General features: G+C 49.8%; 1 protein-coding gene across 11 annotated transcripts in view; it reads left to right on the top strand.

Moving 5' to 3' along the window:
- Positions 1 to 19,514, top strand: part of Rap1gap2 (RAP1 GTPase activating protein 2) — a 219,296-nt gene that overhangs the window by 66,347 nt on the left and 133,435 nt on the right. Inside the window, exon 1 of one of the 11 annotated variants that reach the window (XM_040749119.1) lies at positions 11,981 to 12,124. The exons of the other annotated variants lie outside the window; for them this stretch is intronic. Coding sequence (XP_040605053.1) covers positions 12,018 to 12,124 — 107 coding nt within the window. The 5' untranslated portion in view covers positions 11,981 to 12,017. Of the gene's footprint in view, positions 1 to 11,980; positions 12,125 to 19,514 lie in introns of those variants that run through there. 11 annotated transcript variants of the gene reach the window in all.

Raw genomic sequence — 19,514 nt, 5'->3', positions numbered from 1 at the left:
AAACAGTACTACGTGGGATATGACCTTGCATGCAGGAAAGGGAGATAAGAAGTGGTCTTTGGGAGGCTGCTGCTGATGGCTTGAAGCCTCGAGTTCAGATAAGAATGTGTAGCATATCCAGATCCCCCTCCACAAACCCCCATTTCCTTTGAAAAGAATCAAGACATTAAAAGCAAGGTGTTCTATGGCCTTCACTCTCAAGTGTCCTCTCTTCCCCAGAGGAGCCACTGTTCAGAGTTTGCTACATATTTTTCTGGTTGTCTTTGAGTCCTTTAGTTTCTCCTGCTTGTGGCTGTCCCGATGTGCACAGTCCTTTTGGGATCAGGTGGACTTTGTGTAGTCCTGCATGAGAATGACCTTGTTGGTTTTCGTTTACTCAGCAGCAGGTCGGGGAGGCTTCCAGGTGACTCTCCTGCTTTAGGCTAGGCAGGGCTTGCTCTTGGAGTTGAGCCTGGCAGTTGGGACCAGAGTTCTGTGCTAGCCTGGGGACCCCTGAGGATATGTCAGGTGATCTCTACATGAGTGACTATGGGATGGGGCAGCACACTGTCCCACAGGGACTGTCTAAGTCCTTTGTCTGTGTTCTGAGCTCTGGGTGAGGAAGAGAAAAGGGAGGCCAGCTGAGCTGATGCAACAATGTGCAAATTAGAGAGGCGACGCCAGGACGCAGCAAAGTCTGGCACTGATGGCCAGGAGAAGTTATTTATTCCTGTTTTGACCTTGAGAAGCAGGGCCCAGTGGTGTTCTGATCTGTGTTTAACACCTCTCCAAACAACACTGGCTAATTCCCTTCTTCTTGACTTAATTTTTTTTTAAAGAAATTTTGAGACAGGTTCTCACTAAATTGCCCAAGTCTTGAACTCACTTCGTGGTTCAAGTAGGTCTTGAAATTATGATCCCATTGCCTCAGCCTTGTGAGTATCTGGGGTTTAGGCCAGGTCCATGAAACCTATTTTAATCTCTTTCTGTCCCCTCATGTTCATGTGTGATCTTGTGTGCACGTACATATATGTGTGGAGGCCAGAGGTATCTTTCTCAAGCACTGTCCATCTGCTGTTTTAATTTTAGAGAGGGTCTCATACAGCTCTGGCTAGCCTGGGCTTGCTCTAGAGGCCAGGCTGGCCTTGAAATCACAGAGATCTATGTGCTTCTGCACCGAAGTGCCCTACAATATATTTTTCTGTTGGTGTTTTGAGATGAGGTCGCTCTCACTGGGATCTGGAGAGTAATGATTGAATTAAGATACCTGACTAGCAGGTTCCAGGGATCTGGTCCCTGCCTCCCCAGCACTGAAATTATGTGTGCTCACCACCCTGCAGGTGCTGGGGATCAAACTCAGGTCCTCATGCTGCGTGCCTCACACTTTACTGACTCGTTCTTTTCTCTCTCTTTTCAACAAGGAGCTGTCTGAGACTCAGGCAGGCCTTGGGCAGGCAATGCTTTTTAGTTAGCCAGACCATAATAACATGGTTTAATTTTCATTATGTTTATTATTTTAGTGCACTTAATTTTTCTATAAATCTTATACCCAGAAGATTGTCACCACCCCAGGGACCAGTGTGCTGACTTACCGGGGCCACAACTTTCTCCTCCCCTGTCTCCATATCTTGATTACACAGCATGTGGGAAGCTTCTAGAACAGGGTGTGGAGGTTGGTCAATGTTGCATACAGCAGTCTCTTTAGGTCTGTATTAATTTTCGGCTCTGTAGCTAAGATAAACTCAATGACCAAAACTCAATGTGTGTGTGTGTGTGTGTGTGATGCCTGGAGAGAAGGCTTAGTAGTTTAGAGCTCTTGTTGCTCTTGCAGAGGACCCAGGTTTGGTTCCCAGTCCCTACACAGGGGCTCACAGCCATCTATTACTCCAGGGCCAGGGAGATCTGAAGCCGTCTTTTGACTTCTGCAAGGCACCAGGCATGCACATGGTACATATGCATACACAGAGGTAAAGCACTCACACACATGCGAAAAAGCAATCACAGAGAAAAGCAGACTGGGGAGGAAAGAGTTTTTTTCATCTTGCAGGTTCCAGTCTGTCATGGCTGGAACCAGAGCAGGACCTCAGGGCAGGAACTGAAGCTGAACCACGGAGGATGCTGCCCTCCGGCTTGCTCCTCATGGCTTGCTCCTCATGGCTTGCTCCTCATGGCCTGCTCCTCATGGCTTGCCCAGCCTGCTTTCTTGTACAACCCAGGGCCACCTTCCCAGAGGTGACACCGACCACAGAGCGCTGGGCCCTCCCACATCAGCCATTAATTTAGAAACTGCCCCATAGACTAGTCTACAGGCTAGTCTGACTGAGATTTTTCTCACCTGAGGTTCTCTCTTCCCAGGTGACTGTAGTTTGTGTCAAGTTGAAACACACACACACACACACACACACACACACACACACACACACACACACACACACACACTAACCAGCACAAGGTCCAAGCCTGTCATTTCTCTATAATGGAAGGTCAGGAAGTCAGAGAATGTCCTGTGTGGGGCCCTCCCACACGTGTTGTTTGGTTTACCCTGCAACCCTGGGCTATAGATCAGTGACTTCTCATTTCTTCTGATAAGGGGAAGAGACCCATGTAGGCAAGCCACTTTAGCACCTGCCTGGCTAAGAGGCAGGGTTTGGCCTGCCACTTGTGACTGTGAAACAAATTAGTTTTCCTCCATTTTCCTCAGGACCGCCAGCTCACTAGGCAAGCACTCTTAACTCCGAGACATATCCTTAGCCTTCTATTCTGCCCAAAATTCGTTTTTAAAATGCAGGTCTACTCTGTAGAATCCAGAAGAAACATGCCATTTCTGAGCTAGCATTGTAGCTTGTACCTGAAATCTCAACCCTTGGGCAAACAGAAGCAGGAGGCATGTACATTCCAAGCCATTTAGGGTTCCATAGCAAAACCCAGTCTCAATAATGAACAGGAGAGAGCGCGATGGTGGGTCCTGGGACCCCAGCTCTTTGGAATATGGAGGCAGGAGGATGGGAGTTCAAGGCCAGATTCAGCCATGTGGTCAGCTGAGGCCAGCCTGGTCTGTGTGGAAAAAAAAGTGAGAAAGGAAGAAAGAAACAAACCAAACAAACAAGCACACAACAACAACCCTCCAGGCACCCAGCTCCCAGGCACCCAGCTCCCAGGCACCCAGCTCCCAGGCACCCAGCTCCCAGGCACCCAGCTCCCAGGCACCCAGCTCCCAGGCACCCAGCTCCCAGGCACCCAGCTCCCAGGCACCCAGCTCCCAGGCACCCAGCTCCCAGGCACCCAGCTCCCAGGCACCCAGCTCACTGGCTGGATGTTTCCTCTTGTCCCACCGCTGGTGCTGGTTGGCTGTCCCTTTCCACTGTGCGTCCTGCCTTGGGGGTTCAGTGCGAAGCTTGGGCTGTTTCAGGTCCTGATTCTTTATGAAAAGCAAAGGTTTTGCTTCCTTAGCATTGAGGAACTCCATTCTCATAATGAATGTGGAGTCACATGAATGTCACTGCCCGCCTTGGCTGAGCACTGTCTCCAGAGTCTTCTACTGACAAAATGTAGGATGGATAGTGTGCCCAGAGTATCGTCGCCAGCCCAGCTCTCCTCAACCTTGAAATAGATTCCATGTGTTTGAAAGGAGAGTTTCAGCAAACCTGGGACCTTTTGTTACTTTTGTGACCTGATCCCATTCTTTGTGACCCCATGTGGCTGGAGGAAAATGGCTTTTGTTGCTTATTTGAGACAGTCTCACTGTGTAGACCAGGCTGACCTAGAACTCACAAAGATCTGTCTGCCTCTGTTTTCTAAGTACTCGAGAGTGCTTATAATTCTAGCTCTGGAGGGATGATTTAAATGTTCCTCTCTGTCTGTCTGTCTGTCTGTCTGCCTCTGTCTCTCTGTAGGGCTTCTATCAAGCAAATGGGAACAGACATAATAGGGAGTAGAACTTAACAGGTTCTAATCAGTGTGGTCACATTCAGTAAGAGGCACAAAAAGAGACAAAATGGCCTGTGCAGAGCAATGGGGGACTTGTGTGTGTGTGTGTGTGTGTGTGTGTGTGTGTGTGTGTGTGCGCGCGCGCACATGTGTGCACGCTCAGCAGGCACAGTGATCTGCTGGGCAGATAAGGTAACAGACACCCGTAGTCTAGGCCAGGTGTCAGGACCTCCCATCCCTTTATTTTTTGCTTGGGAAGAGCCCCTCCCCCAAGCAGACACAGGTGTCAGAAAGAAGGTCTCTGCCTGTATTTGCAGGTCACCAATGTGGACGACTGTAAATGGATGAATTAATCCTGCACTCCTTTCTTTCTACAAAAGGGAAACGTCAGACCCATTCCTCTGTCAGCAGAGGTCTGTTTCCGGGTCCCTTGCTGTGTGTGTAGCCCTTGAAGCCGGCTGGTGATGGTGTGCGGGGTAGGTAGTACAGAGAATGGGCGGGAGCAAACAGCGTGGGGGGCTCAAAGTCAAAGGAAGCAAGCAGAAAGTGGTGCACATTCTGAGCGTTCTTTATGACATGGGAAGCTCAATAAAGAAACGACTAAAAACAGATTACCCCAAGGAGAGAAAAGAATTGCTAACAATGAGAGACCTTTGATTACAGCAGGTGTGACGCAGGTTAGACTGTTGGAGGAACTTCGAAGGGCCTGGGAAAGTAAGCTTGGAAGACAGCTTACTCAAGGCAGAGGTGCGGCTGCTCAGTGGATCTCCATTCAGCCAGAGCAGGCAAAGGTCCTGGAGGGAGCCCGTGTCAGCTCGTTTGTTAGGCTAAAAGGACAACTGGGGGGTGGGTACTCCTTTCCGGGTGGAAGTTGTCCCTAATTCATGGGTGGAATCAAAACCCTTCTGCTAAATCACAAGCTTCCTCCTCCAAAGACTGGGCTTTTCTTTCTTTTTAAGGCTTATTTATTTTTATTTTATGTGAACGTCTTGTCTGCTTGTCTAGGGGACATCATGTACATGCACTACCCCTAGAGACCAGAAGAGGGCGCCAGATCCCCCTCAACTGGAGTTGGGAATAGTCCGTGTTGTGCATGCAAACAAACCATGTAAATGCAGGTAGAGGCCAGAAGTCAATGTCTTCTGTCTTCTTCAATTACTTTCTAAATCAGTTTTTGAAACAGGGTCTCAGTAATTAACTCGGAGCTCAGTGATTGAGCTAGGCTTCCAGCCAGCAAGCTTCCAGGGGTCTCACCTCTGTTCCCTGAGTCCTGGGGTCCCACTGCTGTGTCCTGCTTTTTCATGGGTGCCGGGGATCCAAATTCAGGTCCTCATCCTTGTGTGGCAGGCACCTTCCTCACTGATCCATTTCCTCACTGTCGTTCTGGCCTTTACATTTCGTTTATCCCTGAATCCATGCTATGCCTCTGTGTTTATCATTATCCACTCCAGCTCTTTTTGAATAACACTTACGCTCACTAACATGAGAAAACTGCAATTCTATGCTTTGGTCAAGCTGACAATTTGCCCTCTCCTGATACGGAATAGTTTGGTCTGAAACCATAACCAAAGTGTGGGGTTGTGGAGTGCAGTCCCAACGGATACATCATAACACAACGCACACACCTAAGGCTCAGGGAACAGGGCATGGGAAGATTGTGAGAGTCAGAGAACAGGGAGTTTCTGTCTCCTAGAAAACTCACACCCATTAAGTCTCACCAACACGGCTGCCTAAATGTGATTTGAACAAAGCTGATACCAGGAGACTTGCAGACGTAGAAGGGGAAGCTCTCAGGCCTCAGTCCTACACTAGGGAACGCTGAGGGCTGAAGAGACTGTCTTCCCTGGGAAGAACACACCTATTGGTTGCCTGATACCACACTGTCAGCCCTGAAAACATGCATGCACAAGTAACATTATATGAACTGAGCACACACACACACACACACACACACACACACACACTCAAACAACCATTAAAGTAAAAGAAGCCGTGGATCTGAAAGAGCAAGAGGACGGTGGTACATGGGAGCATTCGGAGAAAGGAAAGGGAAGGGGGAAATGATGACATTATATCATGATCCCAAACAAGTAGAGTCATTAAAAAAGCAACAGTATTCCTCAAACAAAGTCAACCAACCAGCAACCACAAGCACCTTCCATAGTCAGAGGTGGTTACAGTTTTAATGCTATCTTGAACCTTGGATTGTTTTAAAATTTCTTATAGATGGAACCACGGAGGATGTAGGTCTTTGTATCTTGTTGGTTTTGAACCCATGCAATTATTATACCTATTGGGGTTTTGTTCCTTTGGGTTGCTGAGTGATATTTTACTGGGTGGATCAAAGTTTGTTGATTGATAAGTTTGTCATTTTCAGACTTAACTATTTGGAATAAAATTTGCTTCATATATTTTTCTTTCTTTTTTTGAGGATTTTTTAATTTTGTTTTATGATTTTGGATTTTTTTGAGGCAGGGTTTCCCTGTGCAACAGCTCTGGCTGCATGGAACTCACTTTCTGACCAGGCTGGCCTCAAAATCACAGTGATCCATGTGCTTCTGCCTCCTGAGTGCTGGGAATAAAGGCATGCACCTGGCTGCTTTACATGTTTTCATATGTGTCTTCCTGAGAACCATCCAATGGTCATTGAATCTGTGCAGTGGATTTAGGATGCCACGGTTACAATCTTTGTTTATGGGTTTGAAGAGACACAGACACAGAGTTCTTAGCTGATAAAAACCAGTGATGGGTTTATAACTCCATCGTGTGTGGGGTCTGTTGATTCTCAGGCTGTAGTGTCTTCATATCAAAGTTACTTGGGGCCACTAAGTGCAGGCACAAATGGCCACTCACCTCAATGGCTGTCAGCCCATAACTGCTCTTCCTTCACTAGAGTAGCTGATATTGATAAGAATGGTTTTGAGTCACCATGGAAAGGTAAATGCCTTTGAAAAGGACAATACCATAGGCATTTAAAAGAAATGTCTAGCCAAGGTCATTACAGCAATAGCAGCAAACAACCAAATGCAAAGTCACATAAGTATAGTTCCTCATCTCCCAGACAGTGACTGGGCATGTGAAATAGTATATAAATAAAACATGTCTTAGAATCCACTCTGTTCTTTGCGGAGCCAGGCAGAGAAGGTTTTTGGAGAGTCTGCTGGTTCTTGCTTGGAAGGGTGTTGTTGCTAAGCAATGTTACTAATATTATGGAGAGACAGCCTCCCAGAGACTTGCCACTCAGCCCTGGAGACGTCTGTGATTGCAAGTGGCTTAGCAGGTAGCAGCAGTTGAGAGTTTTGTGATCAGCAAGATGGGGTCCCGGGGACCCTGGGAGGAAGGTAGTACTGTGGGCCACTTGGCCACACAAGCTCCTGTTTTTCTGGAATGATCCTTGGGGAGCCGCTATGCTAAAAAACACTGCTTCATGTTCATCAGAAACTGGGTACTCCAAAGAATCACCTTCAGAGGCCGGGCATTGGTGGTGCACACACCTTTGATCTCAGCACTTGGGAGGCAGAGGCAGATAGATCTCTGAGTTCAAGGCCAGCCTGGTCTACAGAGTGAGATCCAGGACAGCCAAGGCTACAGAGCGGAAACTCTGTCTTGAAAAACAAACAAACAAACAAACAAACAAACAAGCAGCAGTAACAGCGACAACAACAAAATCTCATTCAAATGTTTCCAGGGTGGGGAAAAATCAGTCATGCAGCTTCGCAAAAATCCAAAAATCTGCTAGGGAGATGGGGAGGGAGGGAGCGAGGGAGAGGGATTATGAACTTGAAATATCTTCAGAAACTCAAGCAGTATTTTAAGCATTCTTCTCTTTCTTCTGAACACCCTCTTGGTAAGCCCTGGATAGAAATCTGAAAAGTTCTGATTGAAATCACACCTTGAGTGCTTTCCCTAGATTCTGGGCACACAGGGATGTGGAGGGCTGGGTGCCCAGCTGGAGCGGGCTCTGTGGGTTTCCTCGGTGTGGTTTCCTTCCCTTGGAGTTCAGAAATACCACGGGCTCTCCTAGACCCGGTTCCAAAATCTGAGCTGGCTTGGGGCGGGGCCTCTGTTTGGTTGGGTGGTTTCCCCTCAGGACGGCTGCTTCAGGGGTGTGTGGCTCTGGGAGCCTGAGGCTGGGCATCTGTTCCTGAGGCTTGTTTAGAGTCTTGCTTGTGGATGGTTTCCTGTGGGTATGGGCCCTTTTAGGGGCTGCCTGCCAGCTCTGGGAGGAGCTGTTAGCTGTTGAGAGGAGAGTTGGTGTATTGGCAAAGAGTCTTCCTCTCTCCTGTTTCAAAATGGAAACTGCTCTCCCACCTCGAATGACCTTCTCAGTCTTTCCCTCTTCCCACCCTCCGTCTGCCTTCCTGTCTCCCTCGCGCTTTCTTTTCCTCATCTGACAGAGTAACTAGCTGAGCTGAAGTCCAGGAGGGGGCGCTGTTGTACCTGTCAAGAAGGAAGTCAGTCCTGTTCATGGTACACAGGTGTGAGGTCCCTGTCAAAGTGTGAGGTGCCAGAGGGGGGCTGAGGAGTGATTTCTTCAGTGTATATGCATGCCCCCCCAAAGTAGAAGAGTGTTGGGTGTGGTGCTCTGTACTGTGCTGTCTGATTTTATATGTACGTACGTATGTATGTATGTATGTGTGTATTTGCTTTTCCTTAAAGGTTTGGTGATAGCTGGAAACTATTCTTGCAGAGAGGGAGGGGAATGGCATCTGGAGACATCTGGCCTTACCTTGCATCCGAAAGCTCCTGGCGCCCGGATCTTTCATTCTTAGTTGCTTTGCTTCAGAGCAGTGACAGCTCCAGGTGGGAGGGGGTGTCTCTCGGAAGCCAGGGGTGCTGACTGCACTCTGACCGTCACATGCTTCTGCAGACGTTTCCAGTCACAGAAAGCCCTTGCTTCAGGACGCATGTCTCTGTGTCTGAGCTCGCTGGCCCTTTGAGTGGCAGTGCAGCTGTCTGTCCCCTGCTCATGATTGACCTGCTTGCACGCCCCTCCCAGGCTCCACAAGCCTTTGGGTTTCCCCTGCCCTGGGGCAGAGACCCAGGCTGCCAGCTGCCTGGCGCTTTGTTTTTGAGGAATGTGGGCTCTAGGGATGGTGAGGGAGGATACCATTGGGGGGAGGGATGGGTTGGGGTAGGGCCCTGAAGGAGACCCCTTTTGTCACCACTCCTGTCTTCAGACCCTGTGGCCTGATCATGTGCAGTTTTCTTGGTCTACTCAAAAGTGACCCGGGAATACCTTCCAGTTACTAATGTGAAAAATGTCCCCCATTCACTCCTTTTTCAAATGCTGATTTCTTCAAGGTCTGATGGACAACTTCACACTTACCCTTTTTTTTTTCTGAACTTGAGTGGTCAGTGGGGGTAGAATTTAATAAGTCCATTTGTTTTTATCAGTAATATTTTAGCAATGTTTAACATCATTAAAGTAGCAAGTTGATGTAATGAAAACAATGAATAAGTAAATAATCGTGAAGGTGCCATGGGAATGGCCTAATACTGGGACCACTGACGGGGCCACTCTACGTGCTTGTTGGACATAGTATTAGTTCCAGTGAGGTGTGTGTTGGCTCTTTGCAGTTAGCAATGACCTGTTTGGATAACAGTGGCCCAAGGATAGGCTTCCATTTCTGTCTCTCACTTGTCTCTTGCACGAAGCTGGATTCCTCTTGTTTAATAGATACCGATGGTGCAGCAAGCCCAGCAGAAATGGACATGAGGTCCTGTGGCATTGCTCTCTGTGCCTTTTGTGTTTCCTGGGTGGGTTACATGGGTGTGATGGGCTGTGGGTGATGAAGCAGGCATTTATGGAGGAATCCTGTTGGTGACAGGGTGGAAACCACGGCTCCACCTTTCATAGGAAACATCGTCTCCAGTGACCGTGGTCTGAAAGCTGCTGGTGTTTTTAGCCACGCTGGGACTTTGAAGGAGCTGAGAGGGCCTGGAATCCCCAAACCACAATGAATAATGAAACCTACTTGATGGAGAGATTTCGCGCCTTCTTCTAATGCCTTTGTACCTGCTGTGCTCTTGACCTGAACTAACTCTTGGGCAGTGGGGGGTGGGTGGGGCCGCTTACACAGCTCACCAGTTGCAGATGGACTTTTTCTTCAGATTATGCAGTTCCCTGTGCATGGATAAAATGCACCCTACGTGCCCCCCCCGCCACATCCTGAACCTGGAGGTGCTAAGTGTTACCAGGGGATGCAGAGACCCTGAATCCAGTGCCAGGGCTATTTTTCTTTCCACATTTGCAAACTCTCACTTCCCATTTTTTCTCCCAGACAGATTCTGAAGTCACCCCCAGTGAAATCCTTGCAGCTGCCTAGCTGTCTACCCCATGGGTGAGGCCTGGGGGCGGGGTCACTCCAGTCCGGTTATAAATAGACATCCATGGCTGGGTCTGTGATCCCCCACCGTTCAGGAGGGCCCAAGGCCATTGCTAATGGATACTTCATAAATAGACCAGGTACATTTTGGAACCACCTTCGGTCTCCTTCTCCCGGCTCCAGCTCTAGTGGCAGCTCGAAGCTGAGCTCACTGGAGAGTCCAGACAGAAGCCCGGGGCTCTGGAGTTCATTTGCAGCTCCCTGGCCCCCACTCCGCGCTCTCGGATACAGTCCTCTTCCCTTCTTGTATTTCTCTTTGCTTGAACACCAGATTGTGTAAAAAAGCAAGGCAAATTGCTAAGGGACCTCTTGGCCCCAACAGGGCTGTTTCCAAAGATGGGCTAATTGGCTTGTTTTAATTCTCTTCACCGACCCTCACCCGAATGCCCAATTCCTTTTCCCCAAGGAGGCAAGGTAGTTAGTTACGCTTCAAGGCTTCAAGGGCTAAGGGGGGCTGGGAGGCCCGGCAGTAAATGGAAGTGATCAAGGAGGGGACTCTTGAGTGTGGCTATTAGGGCTCAGGGCACCACCCCTTCTTTGACTAAGAGCTGAGACGTCTTGTGTTCGCATCAGGATGGAGCTTTCACAAGGTGTGCTGGATACTTGAGGGTCCCACAGCATGGGTGCGGGCGCAGGACCCGAGGCTCGCTGACTAACCTGGTACTCTAGGAGGAGGAAAGCCCGGGTGAAGTTGATCACCAACCCTGTATTCTTAAGTTCCTCCATCGCCCATGACAACCCTTTAGCGGTCTCCAGGTGGTGTAAGGAGCGATTGCATATTTCCTGATTGCTCTCCTCAAACCCTCCCCTCCCCATTCTCGACTGGTCTCCAGAGTACCCACCGTGACCATCCAGAGTGGGACCTTGGGGCTGGAGGCCCAGGCGGTGGCCTCACGCAAAAACGGGTTATCTGGGATATTGACAGAGTGGTGAAACGCACAGTTTCTTCTCCGTGTGTTTTTTTCTTCCCTGTTGTAAAGTCAGTGACAGCATCGGAGAAGTATCTAGGCAGGCTGGCCTGAGAGCGTGTCAGCTAGGGGAGGGAGCCCGAGAGGGCCGGCGGGGTGCGGGAGACAGCGCGACCGGGATCCCGGAGCGGGACACAGGCAAGAAAAGGCCGGGGCTGGTGTGCTCGAGGCAGAGTGCGAACTCTGGCTTCGAATCCCGCAGCACCGGGCGCGATCGAGTTGCCATCCTTAGTCTGCGATCCGGTTCTCTGCTCTCCCGGTTCAGCTGCCTGAGCTCACTAGGGTTGTGTCACCTGCGCTCCCCGGGGTTAGGTCTCCTGCTCTCCCGAGTCCGGCTACCTGAGTTTCCTAGGATAGCTTCGCGCGGGTCGAGTCGCTTGTTTTACCGAGAGTCTGGGCCAGCCAGGGAGTCAGCAGTCCCGGCGCGGGAGGCGGAGCCGGGGCGGGGCTGGGGCGGGCGGTGCGTCGGAGCGGGAGCCCGGGAGCCGCTGGCCAGCCGCACCCGGAGCCAGCCTCTGAAATGCCCGCGCTGGGGGAGCGGACACCGGCCGCCCGGCGGGCCCCAGGGAGACTCTGAAGGTCGTCGGGAAGTGAGCGCCCAGTCACCTGACCCTCGGGCGCACCTAGGTGGGGCGGGGCCCATGCTAGGCGGGCGGCAAAGGCCGGGGCGCGGGCAGCGCGGAGCCGGAGCCGGGGCGGCGGCGGGGACGCGCGGCGGGCGAGGGCGCGGCCGGGCACCGCCGGCGGCCTCGCCATGTCCCAGCCGGCCGGGAGGATGCATTGCCGAAAGGCGGGGATCCGAGCTGCCGTGGTGCTCATCGGACTCCTGCACAAATCTCGAAAGCAAAATAAAGAGAAAAGGTAAAGCTGGCATCACCCTGCTCGCCTGTCCTCCGTGCTCGCCGTGAATTCCAGTTTTCTTTCGGGTGGGCTTTTCCTTTTGACTCTCTTTTAGATGGGGGGGGGCTGGCTGGCTCAGACGGGACACTAGCGGAGTCGGCAGGTTCCCAGACCTTGACTTTGCAGATTGAGGTACCCATCCGATAGCCTGCAGTGGGGAGAGCCTAGAGCTATTGGCTCAACCCAAGCTTCTCTGCAACTTGGCTGAACCCTTGAGCTGCCTGCCTGGCTCCGCGTGCTCTGCGCTCGGGTGGCTTGGATGCCGGCAGGCAAGGACCAAGTTTGGAGGTGGCTCTGTCCCCGCTTTCCCACCGTGTCTGTTTTTGGGTATTCCCCTCTTTGACTCTGTCTTAAACTGCTCGCTCTTCTATTTGCTCCCAGGCGTTTGTTTTCTCAGGCTATTTCAGGGACACCCTGGACATCTGTGTTGGGAAGGGGGGAATGTGTGGAGCTGGTGTGTGTGTGTGTGTGTGTGTGTGTGTGTGTGTGTGTGTGTGTGTGTGCGCGCGCGCGCGCGCGCCAGGATTTGGGGGGATGCAGGGAAAAGAGTCCCTCCAGATGCAGATTTGACACCCACTAAACCCAGGGACCTGCTCTTATAGGTTATGGATATAATCTACCTTTTCTGCTAGGGTCCTAGCAACTGAGGATATTGGAACCTACTTCCTGACTTGCAGGGGTGCTGCTGGAGGAGTTTTGGGATGGGTAGTGCCGAACCTGCCCATAGACCCCCAAGGGGATTACAGTCACAGACACATGTGTGGTGACTGTCTCTGGGAGTGCTGGGCAGCAAAGAGGACGGTTTTAAAAATATGGTCTAGGTCGTGTCTGGTTCTTCTTGTTCCTATTTCTTAAAAAATGTGGATTAATGAGCTGTTTCCCACAGCACAGGATGGGATGCCAGGGAAATGATTAAGGTGGTTGAGTATGAAGTAACATTGAGTCTCTTGGTAAGGAAGTTTTTCCGCAGTCCTCTATCAGTCTGCACGATTCCTTCAAAGGGAAACTTCAGCGTGGTGCTAGTCCAGACTTAATGCTTTCCCTCGTGTTTGTTAGTTTTTCGAGGCAGGGTTTCTCTGTATAGCCTTGGCTGTCTTGGAACACTCTTTGTGGATGAGGCTGGCCTTGAACTCACAGAGATCCATCTTCCTCTGTCTCCTGATGCGCCATCACCGACCTTCTGTCCTCTTGCTTTGTGACCTAGTGAGAGTGGGCTGGCTCAGGCTCTTTACATGGGAGAGAGGATCTGGCTAGAGGGGAGTTCATTTTGTTTTCAGGAGACCCTTTTAGGTACCATTAGCGGGACTTATTTTTCCATTTGTGGCAATAATATAAGGCATCACTTAACTGAAGGTAGTCCTGAGCATGTGTTTGTTCAATTGAAGACATTGTAATGAAAACCTAAAGTGTCGAGGGTGGAGAGATGGCTCAGTGGTAAAAGTATTTCCTTCTCTTCCTGAGAACCCTAGTTCAGTTCCTAGCACCCATGTGTGGGGAGGGTGAGGGGTGGAGGAGGGTGCCTCACAGCTGTCTGTGACTCCAGCTCCAGGGAATCTGAAACCTCCTTCTGGCCTCCCAGGCTGCCTTCACCCACATGCTCAACTCTCCAACATAGACACATATGTAAAAGTCAATCTTAAAAAAAAATAAGTGGCATCTAATACAGCCAGTGGATCATGGGTGTCTGATGTTGAGAACACTGGTGTCCAGTAGAAAGGCCGCCGGGAGAACCAGGAACCCAGTGCTCTGGGTCTGGGACCCTTCTGCCATTGGACCTTGATTCTTTTCCCTTTTCTACCTAATCTATAGAGGAGGCACGGATTGGCTGGCCCCCAGCACTAGAAAGATGGATGAGTGACTAGTCTCAGGTTCTGCTTTGGGGAGGGAAGAGGGAAATGCACTCTGTAGAAATGCAGGTTTAGCTGGGGTTGGCAGGCAAGGCCTGTGGCACCACCTACTCAGGAGGCTGAGGCTGGAGGATCACAAGTTCAAGGTCCACTTGAGCTTCAGAATGAATTCAGGACTGGTGTGGGCTGGGAATGTGGCTCAGGGGTAGAGCACTTTCTTAGCATGAGTAAAGCCATAAGTGCCATCCATACTAGGGTAGGAGGGAAGACAGACACATGCAACCAGTTCCTGACCAAAGATGGACTATGTGGTGGGGTAGAAAGGCCGCATAGACCTTTGAGCCTTGTCTTACCTGTTGACTATGAGGTGATGGTTCAGATTTCAAGTCCTTGTGCTTCTCATCCTGCCTGCACACAGGGGGCTTACTTAGGCTCAAGTGCTACTCTATGGGTGAAGATGTAGCTAAAAAGGTTCAAGTGCTCTTGAGGATGAAGGGGATGTGGTTTGAATGGCTCCCCTCTCTCATAGGCCCTGTGCCCTTGCTGACTAAAGAAAGATGTCTGGTGGTTACAACCCTACCAGTGGTCAAGGCCCATCATGCACAGGCGAGGGAGGCAGAGAGATGGGCATGGTTGGGGGTACACAGTGAGGTAGCAGGCAGGGTGAGGTCTGCGGGGGCCAGGATGCCTCATGGTGATCTGCCCTTTGCGGATGCTTTCAGCTCCTGTCTGACAGCTGGGCAGACAGTAGTTGTCCCCTCCATCCTTGACTTCATGTGGAGCTTCTGTTGCTGCAGCCTGAAGCCTTTGGCTACGTGCTTACCCTCCTCAGAGATACCGGCTTTGTCTTGGTGTGAAGTGGCTTTTGTTTCTTCTCTTGCTTTATTCTGGAGTTTCTGTGTCTTTAAGTGTCTGGAATCTGTGGTGCACACTATTGACCCCTGCTCTGCGGGTGCCCGCTGGCCACAGGGAATCTGGGGGCAGGTGGCAGCTGCTAGCTCTTGCTAAGCCTTCCCCAAACTCTGTGCTGGGTGTTAAATTTGCGGAGTTCTTGCTTCCATCCCTTCTCATCATGGGGTCAGCTCAGACTCAGGCCCCTCCCCATCCTTCCAGAGGCTTGATCCATCATCCATCGATCTTCCCAGCAGCTCTAATCGACAGGCATATGTAGAGAGCACTCTGGGCTCTTTGCCTTCAGTGCTGAAATGGTGATATGTGGTGGCTGGCAGGGATGTTCATCCTTGTCATCCTCTTTCTATGCTGCTTGAAAATATTACACACAAAGGAGCTGATTGGTGTGCCCCGGAAAGATGGTCTTGAGGCAGGTGTCCCATTGGTGAGGGACCAGGCGATTTCCAGGGCCTCTTGGTAGGTCCTAAAGAGCTGTGCTCAAAGCACCAGTCTCAATTTACTCATTTTAGGAATGAGCGTGGGGTTTATCAGTCTTAAATAATTATTATACTTAGTTACTGTGTGTGTGTGTGTGTGTGTGTGTGTGTGTGTGTGTGTGTGTGTGTGCTGTGGAGTACATTCAGAATTCAGAGGACGACTTGCTGGGGTCAGTCCTCGCCTTCTACCACCTGGGGCTTGTGGACTGAACTCAGGTCATCAGTCTTGGTGGTCTCTGAGCTACCTCACCAGCCCATTTTCTCAGTCTTAACAGATCTCTTCCAGAGTTTGGGACAGCCTGGAGGTTCTGACGCTTTTTAACATGGAAGGTTTCTGTCATAGGGGATTTGGCCAAATCAGTACTGTGTTGAGAGGGGCTTGAATCTGATATCTTCCCTGAGACTGTAGCTTGACATAACAGTATAAGGAGTTCCCACAGTCGGGGCTTTGTGGTCAGCGACTCCTGGTGCTGTTTACCAAGCTCTCCCGCCTGCCACGTTAACTGTACGTTAATATCATGTGGGTCCAGACTAAAGGCTCTGTTGGGGTTGAGTTTGGCTCTTTTGTTTACTTGTCATGTTTGCACAGCTATACTGCTGAGGGTATTTGGTGTCTATTTGAACTAGCAGCCATGATTGCTTTGTTCCTGGACTCTGCACCTGGTGTTCAGGAGAAGACTTGGTTTCGAGACAGCCATGTGAGCTAGCTGACTGATGCAAAGTCAGCCTGTGCAGTGTCCAGGAGCCCAGACCCCTCAGTCCTGGAGTCCCAGAGCTGGAAGGGGCACGGAACATATGGAAGCTTGTTCTTGTCCTGGGAGGTGGCTGGGCCTTCTGTTACTGAAGGGACAGTCTCTTGCTTCTTCACTTCTGATGTTTGAATGCCACCTGCTTGGTTGGTTGTCCTTGCTTTAGAGAACAAAGATCTCTTTTTAGCCAATGTCCCATGATTAACCTCTCTGACCATTTCAGAGTCAGACCCTTGGAGTTTAATGGATATAATACAAAGCATAAATGAATTGATTTGATTTTTCTTGAATTACTGTTTGTTTTTGAGATAGATTCTCACTCTGTAGTCCGGGTGATCTGAACTCTCAATCCTCCTGCTTCAGGCTTTTGAGTATTGGGCTTAGGGGTATATACCATCTCTACAGGCGTGGCATATTAGTTTACTGTCCTGTTTGGTGTCCTTGCTTCTAGCTCTTACTTAGGAGTTAGAAAGAATCACATGAAATCAAGCCTTTTACCCATAGAGAAAGGCCCTGTTTTTCCTCCGGTTCTTCGCTCTATCTCAAAGGAAGCCAACAACAGTCTTACCTCCTCCCCGCTCCCACCATGCCCCATGATCCTTTTTCTGCTGCAGAGTCCTTCCTTCTTCCCTGGAGTGAGTCAACAGGTTTTTGCCCAGGGGCCTTTGCACCTGCTGCTTGTGACTTAATTGACTGTTTCTTCTTTCGCTGGATCCCCCCCCCCACTCTTAACCCCTGCACCATTCCCCTGAAAAGTTCCCAAGGCCAGGCAGCCTCAGCAACTCTCTTCAGCAGCCATTGTTTTCCTGTGGTTTATTTTGTTGTGCTTGTGAGCTGATATCCAGTTTATGCAATAGATGCAATAGCTGTTACTTTCTGTAGGATGTGAATGGAGACCAGTGGCTTTGCTTGTGCCACTTCTGAGTCCCCACTGTCCAGTGGGACACTGTTGAATGAGTAGAGGGAGGGTTAAGAGGCAGTGGCTTCCCCAAGTGAAATGTGCTTGTTGCCCGCTGTGTCCCCAGCAGCCCATCAATGCTGCAGCGCTTCTCTGAGGCAGGTTTCCAGGTGCCCTTCTCTCATCTCAGGTCATTCTGTAGATCTCCGGGAGAAAGGCGGAGGATGACTCACACTTGCTCATCTTCTCATAATTCCTTCGACCCCTTCCCTGCCTGTACACGATACTGAGACCCATAGGCACGAAGAGCTGGTCTCAGCCCCGACTGTCCCTAGGCTAGGTAGGGCACCAGGGCTGCCCTTGCCCCTGGATTCCTAGATCTCCCATCCCCAAGCTGCTGCCTGAGAGGCAAAGGCAGACTCCCTTCTTTATGGCAGAGGGGCCAGTGGGCGTCTGAATTAGTGAACAATTGCCATTAGCTAATACATCGTTCTCTCTAAACACAGTTTTATCTCTTTGGAGTCCGCATGGTGCACAGATGGATGCCTACCGTGGTGTTGCCAAATAGAGGGCTTGCCAGGCCTGCTCGGTTCAACCAGCAAGAATCACTTCTGTGCACACGAGAGCTGCCCAGGGGTCCAGGAAGATTCTAAGTCTCTTTAAGTTGAGGCCTCCCTCCATTCACAGCCCCACCCCCTACCAACCAAGGTTCTTGCCTAGCCAATCCATAAAAAAATGACTGAGGTAGGCAAGATGTTTTCAGGTGGACAAGTGCTTTTTATTTTAATAGCTATTTTGAAAAATGAATTCTGGCAAGCTATGCTGGTTTTCCATGCATGGCAGTTACATAACATTTTAAAAAAGCAAATTTGTTTAAGTCAAAAATTGCTAGTCAATTTAAAGAAAACTGTTAGAGAAGTCATTGTCAGGTGGTATTAGAATTTGGGGAAAATTGGGAAGGTGATGTAAAAATGTCTGAGATTTGGGGACAGTTTCTTAGAGACTAAAATGGACCACAAAACATCACTGTTCTACAACTGTGGAGGACGGCATGGTGCTGTAACAAACCAATATATATGGTGCTTTTATTATTTATTGCTACATGTATCTGTTTTTGGGTGTATGTGAGTGCTCTTACATGTGCTGTGGTGTGGATGTAGGAGTCAGAGGTCCATTCTTTTATTATTTATTGCTACATGTATCTGTTTTTGGGTGTATGTGAGTGCTCTTACATGTGCTGTGGTGTGGATGTAGGAGTCAGAGGTCCATTCTTTTATTATTTATTGCTACATGTATCTGTTTTTGGGTGTATGTGTGTGCTCTTGCATGTGCTGTGGTGTGGATGTAGGAGTCAGAGGTCCGTTCTGTGGGAGCCGGCTCTCCCCTTCTGTCATGTAACTTTGAGCATACAAGGCAGGTCATCACACTTGGTGGCACACACCTTAACCCGATGAACCTTTTCTCTGGCCCTTGTTTTCAATTTTTAAAAAATTATTTATTTGTATGTATACATGTGTATGTATGGTGTGTACATGTGTGTGTATGTGTGTGAGTCTGTGTACACCTGTGCATGAGTAGTCCTGAAGTCGATGATGATTGTCTTTTTTTTTTTTTGAGACAGGGTTTCTCTGTGTATCCCCAACTGTCCTGAAACTCTGTAGACCAGGCTGGCCTCGAACACAGACATCTGCCTGCCTCTGCCTGCTGAGTGCTGGGATTAAAGGTGTACTCCAGCCACCACTGCCCTGCGAGGATTATCTTCTTGATTATTTCCTCCTCTATTGAGGCGGGGGTCTCACCGCATAGCTCACCAGTTGCTACTAGGTTAGCTCACCAGCTTGGATGGGGAGTCCCTAGTTTTTGCCTCCCAAGTGTTGTGCTCTGGCTGCCCAGCTTTGACATGGGTTCTGGGATCCAAACTCTGGTTTTCATGATTCCAAGGCAAAGGCTTTATCCACTGAGCCACATCCCCCAGCACCAAACCAACACATTTTGTTTGTTTGTTTTTGAGACAGGGTTTGTCTGTGGTTTTGGAGGCTGTCCTGGAACTCGATCTGTAGACTAGGCTGGTCTCGGACTCACAGAGATCCACCTGCCTCTGCCTCCCAATTACTGGGATTAAAGGCGTGCGCCACCACTGCCCGGCCAAACCAGTACATTTTGAAGTTTACTATTTGCTAGTTCCTGAGCCAAGGGCTTGCATGTATATTACCTGTACATCTTTATGAATTTTACTAGTCTATTTTTCTCTTTTGCTTGCAGTGCTGGGGACTAAACCCAGGGCCCATGATTGATGCCTGACTTCTTAACTCTGGCAGTTACTGCTGCTTTCTCTGTTGTTTAGGTGGGAAACTGAGGCAGAGCTCGAGAACTGTGACCACAGTCAGAAGTGGAGGATCAGGAGTGTCAACCTAGTTTGAAAGGCTGGGCGTACTTTTTTTTTTTTTTTTTTTGCCATTTGCTTTGAGA

The sequence above is a fragment of the Mesocricetus auratus genome, unplaced genomic scaffold, assembly GCF_017639785.1.
Source record: "Mesocricetus auratus isolate SY011 unplaced genomic scaffold, BCM_Maur_2.0 Super-Scaffold_100007, whole genome shotgun sequence".
NCBI lineage: Eukaryota > Metazoa > Chordata > Mammalia > Rodentia > Cricetidae > Mesocricetus > Mesocricetus auratus.
This window is presented reverse-complemented; position numbering and strand designations above follow the sequence as displayed.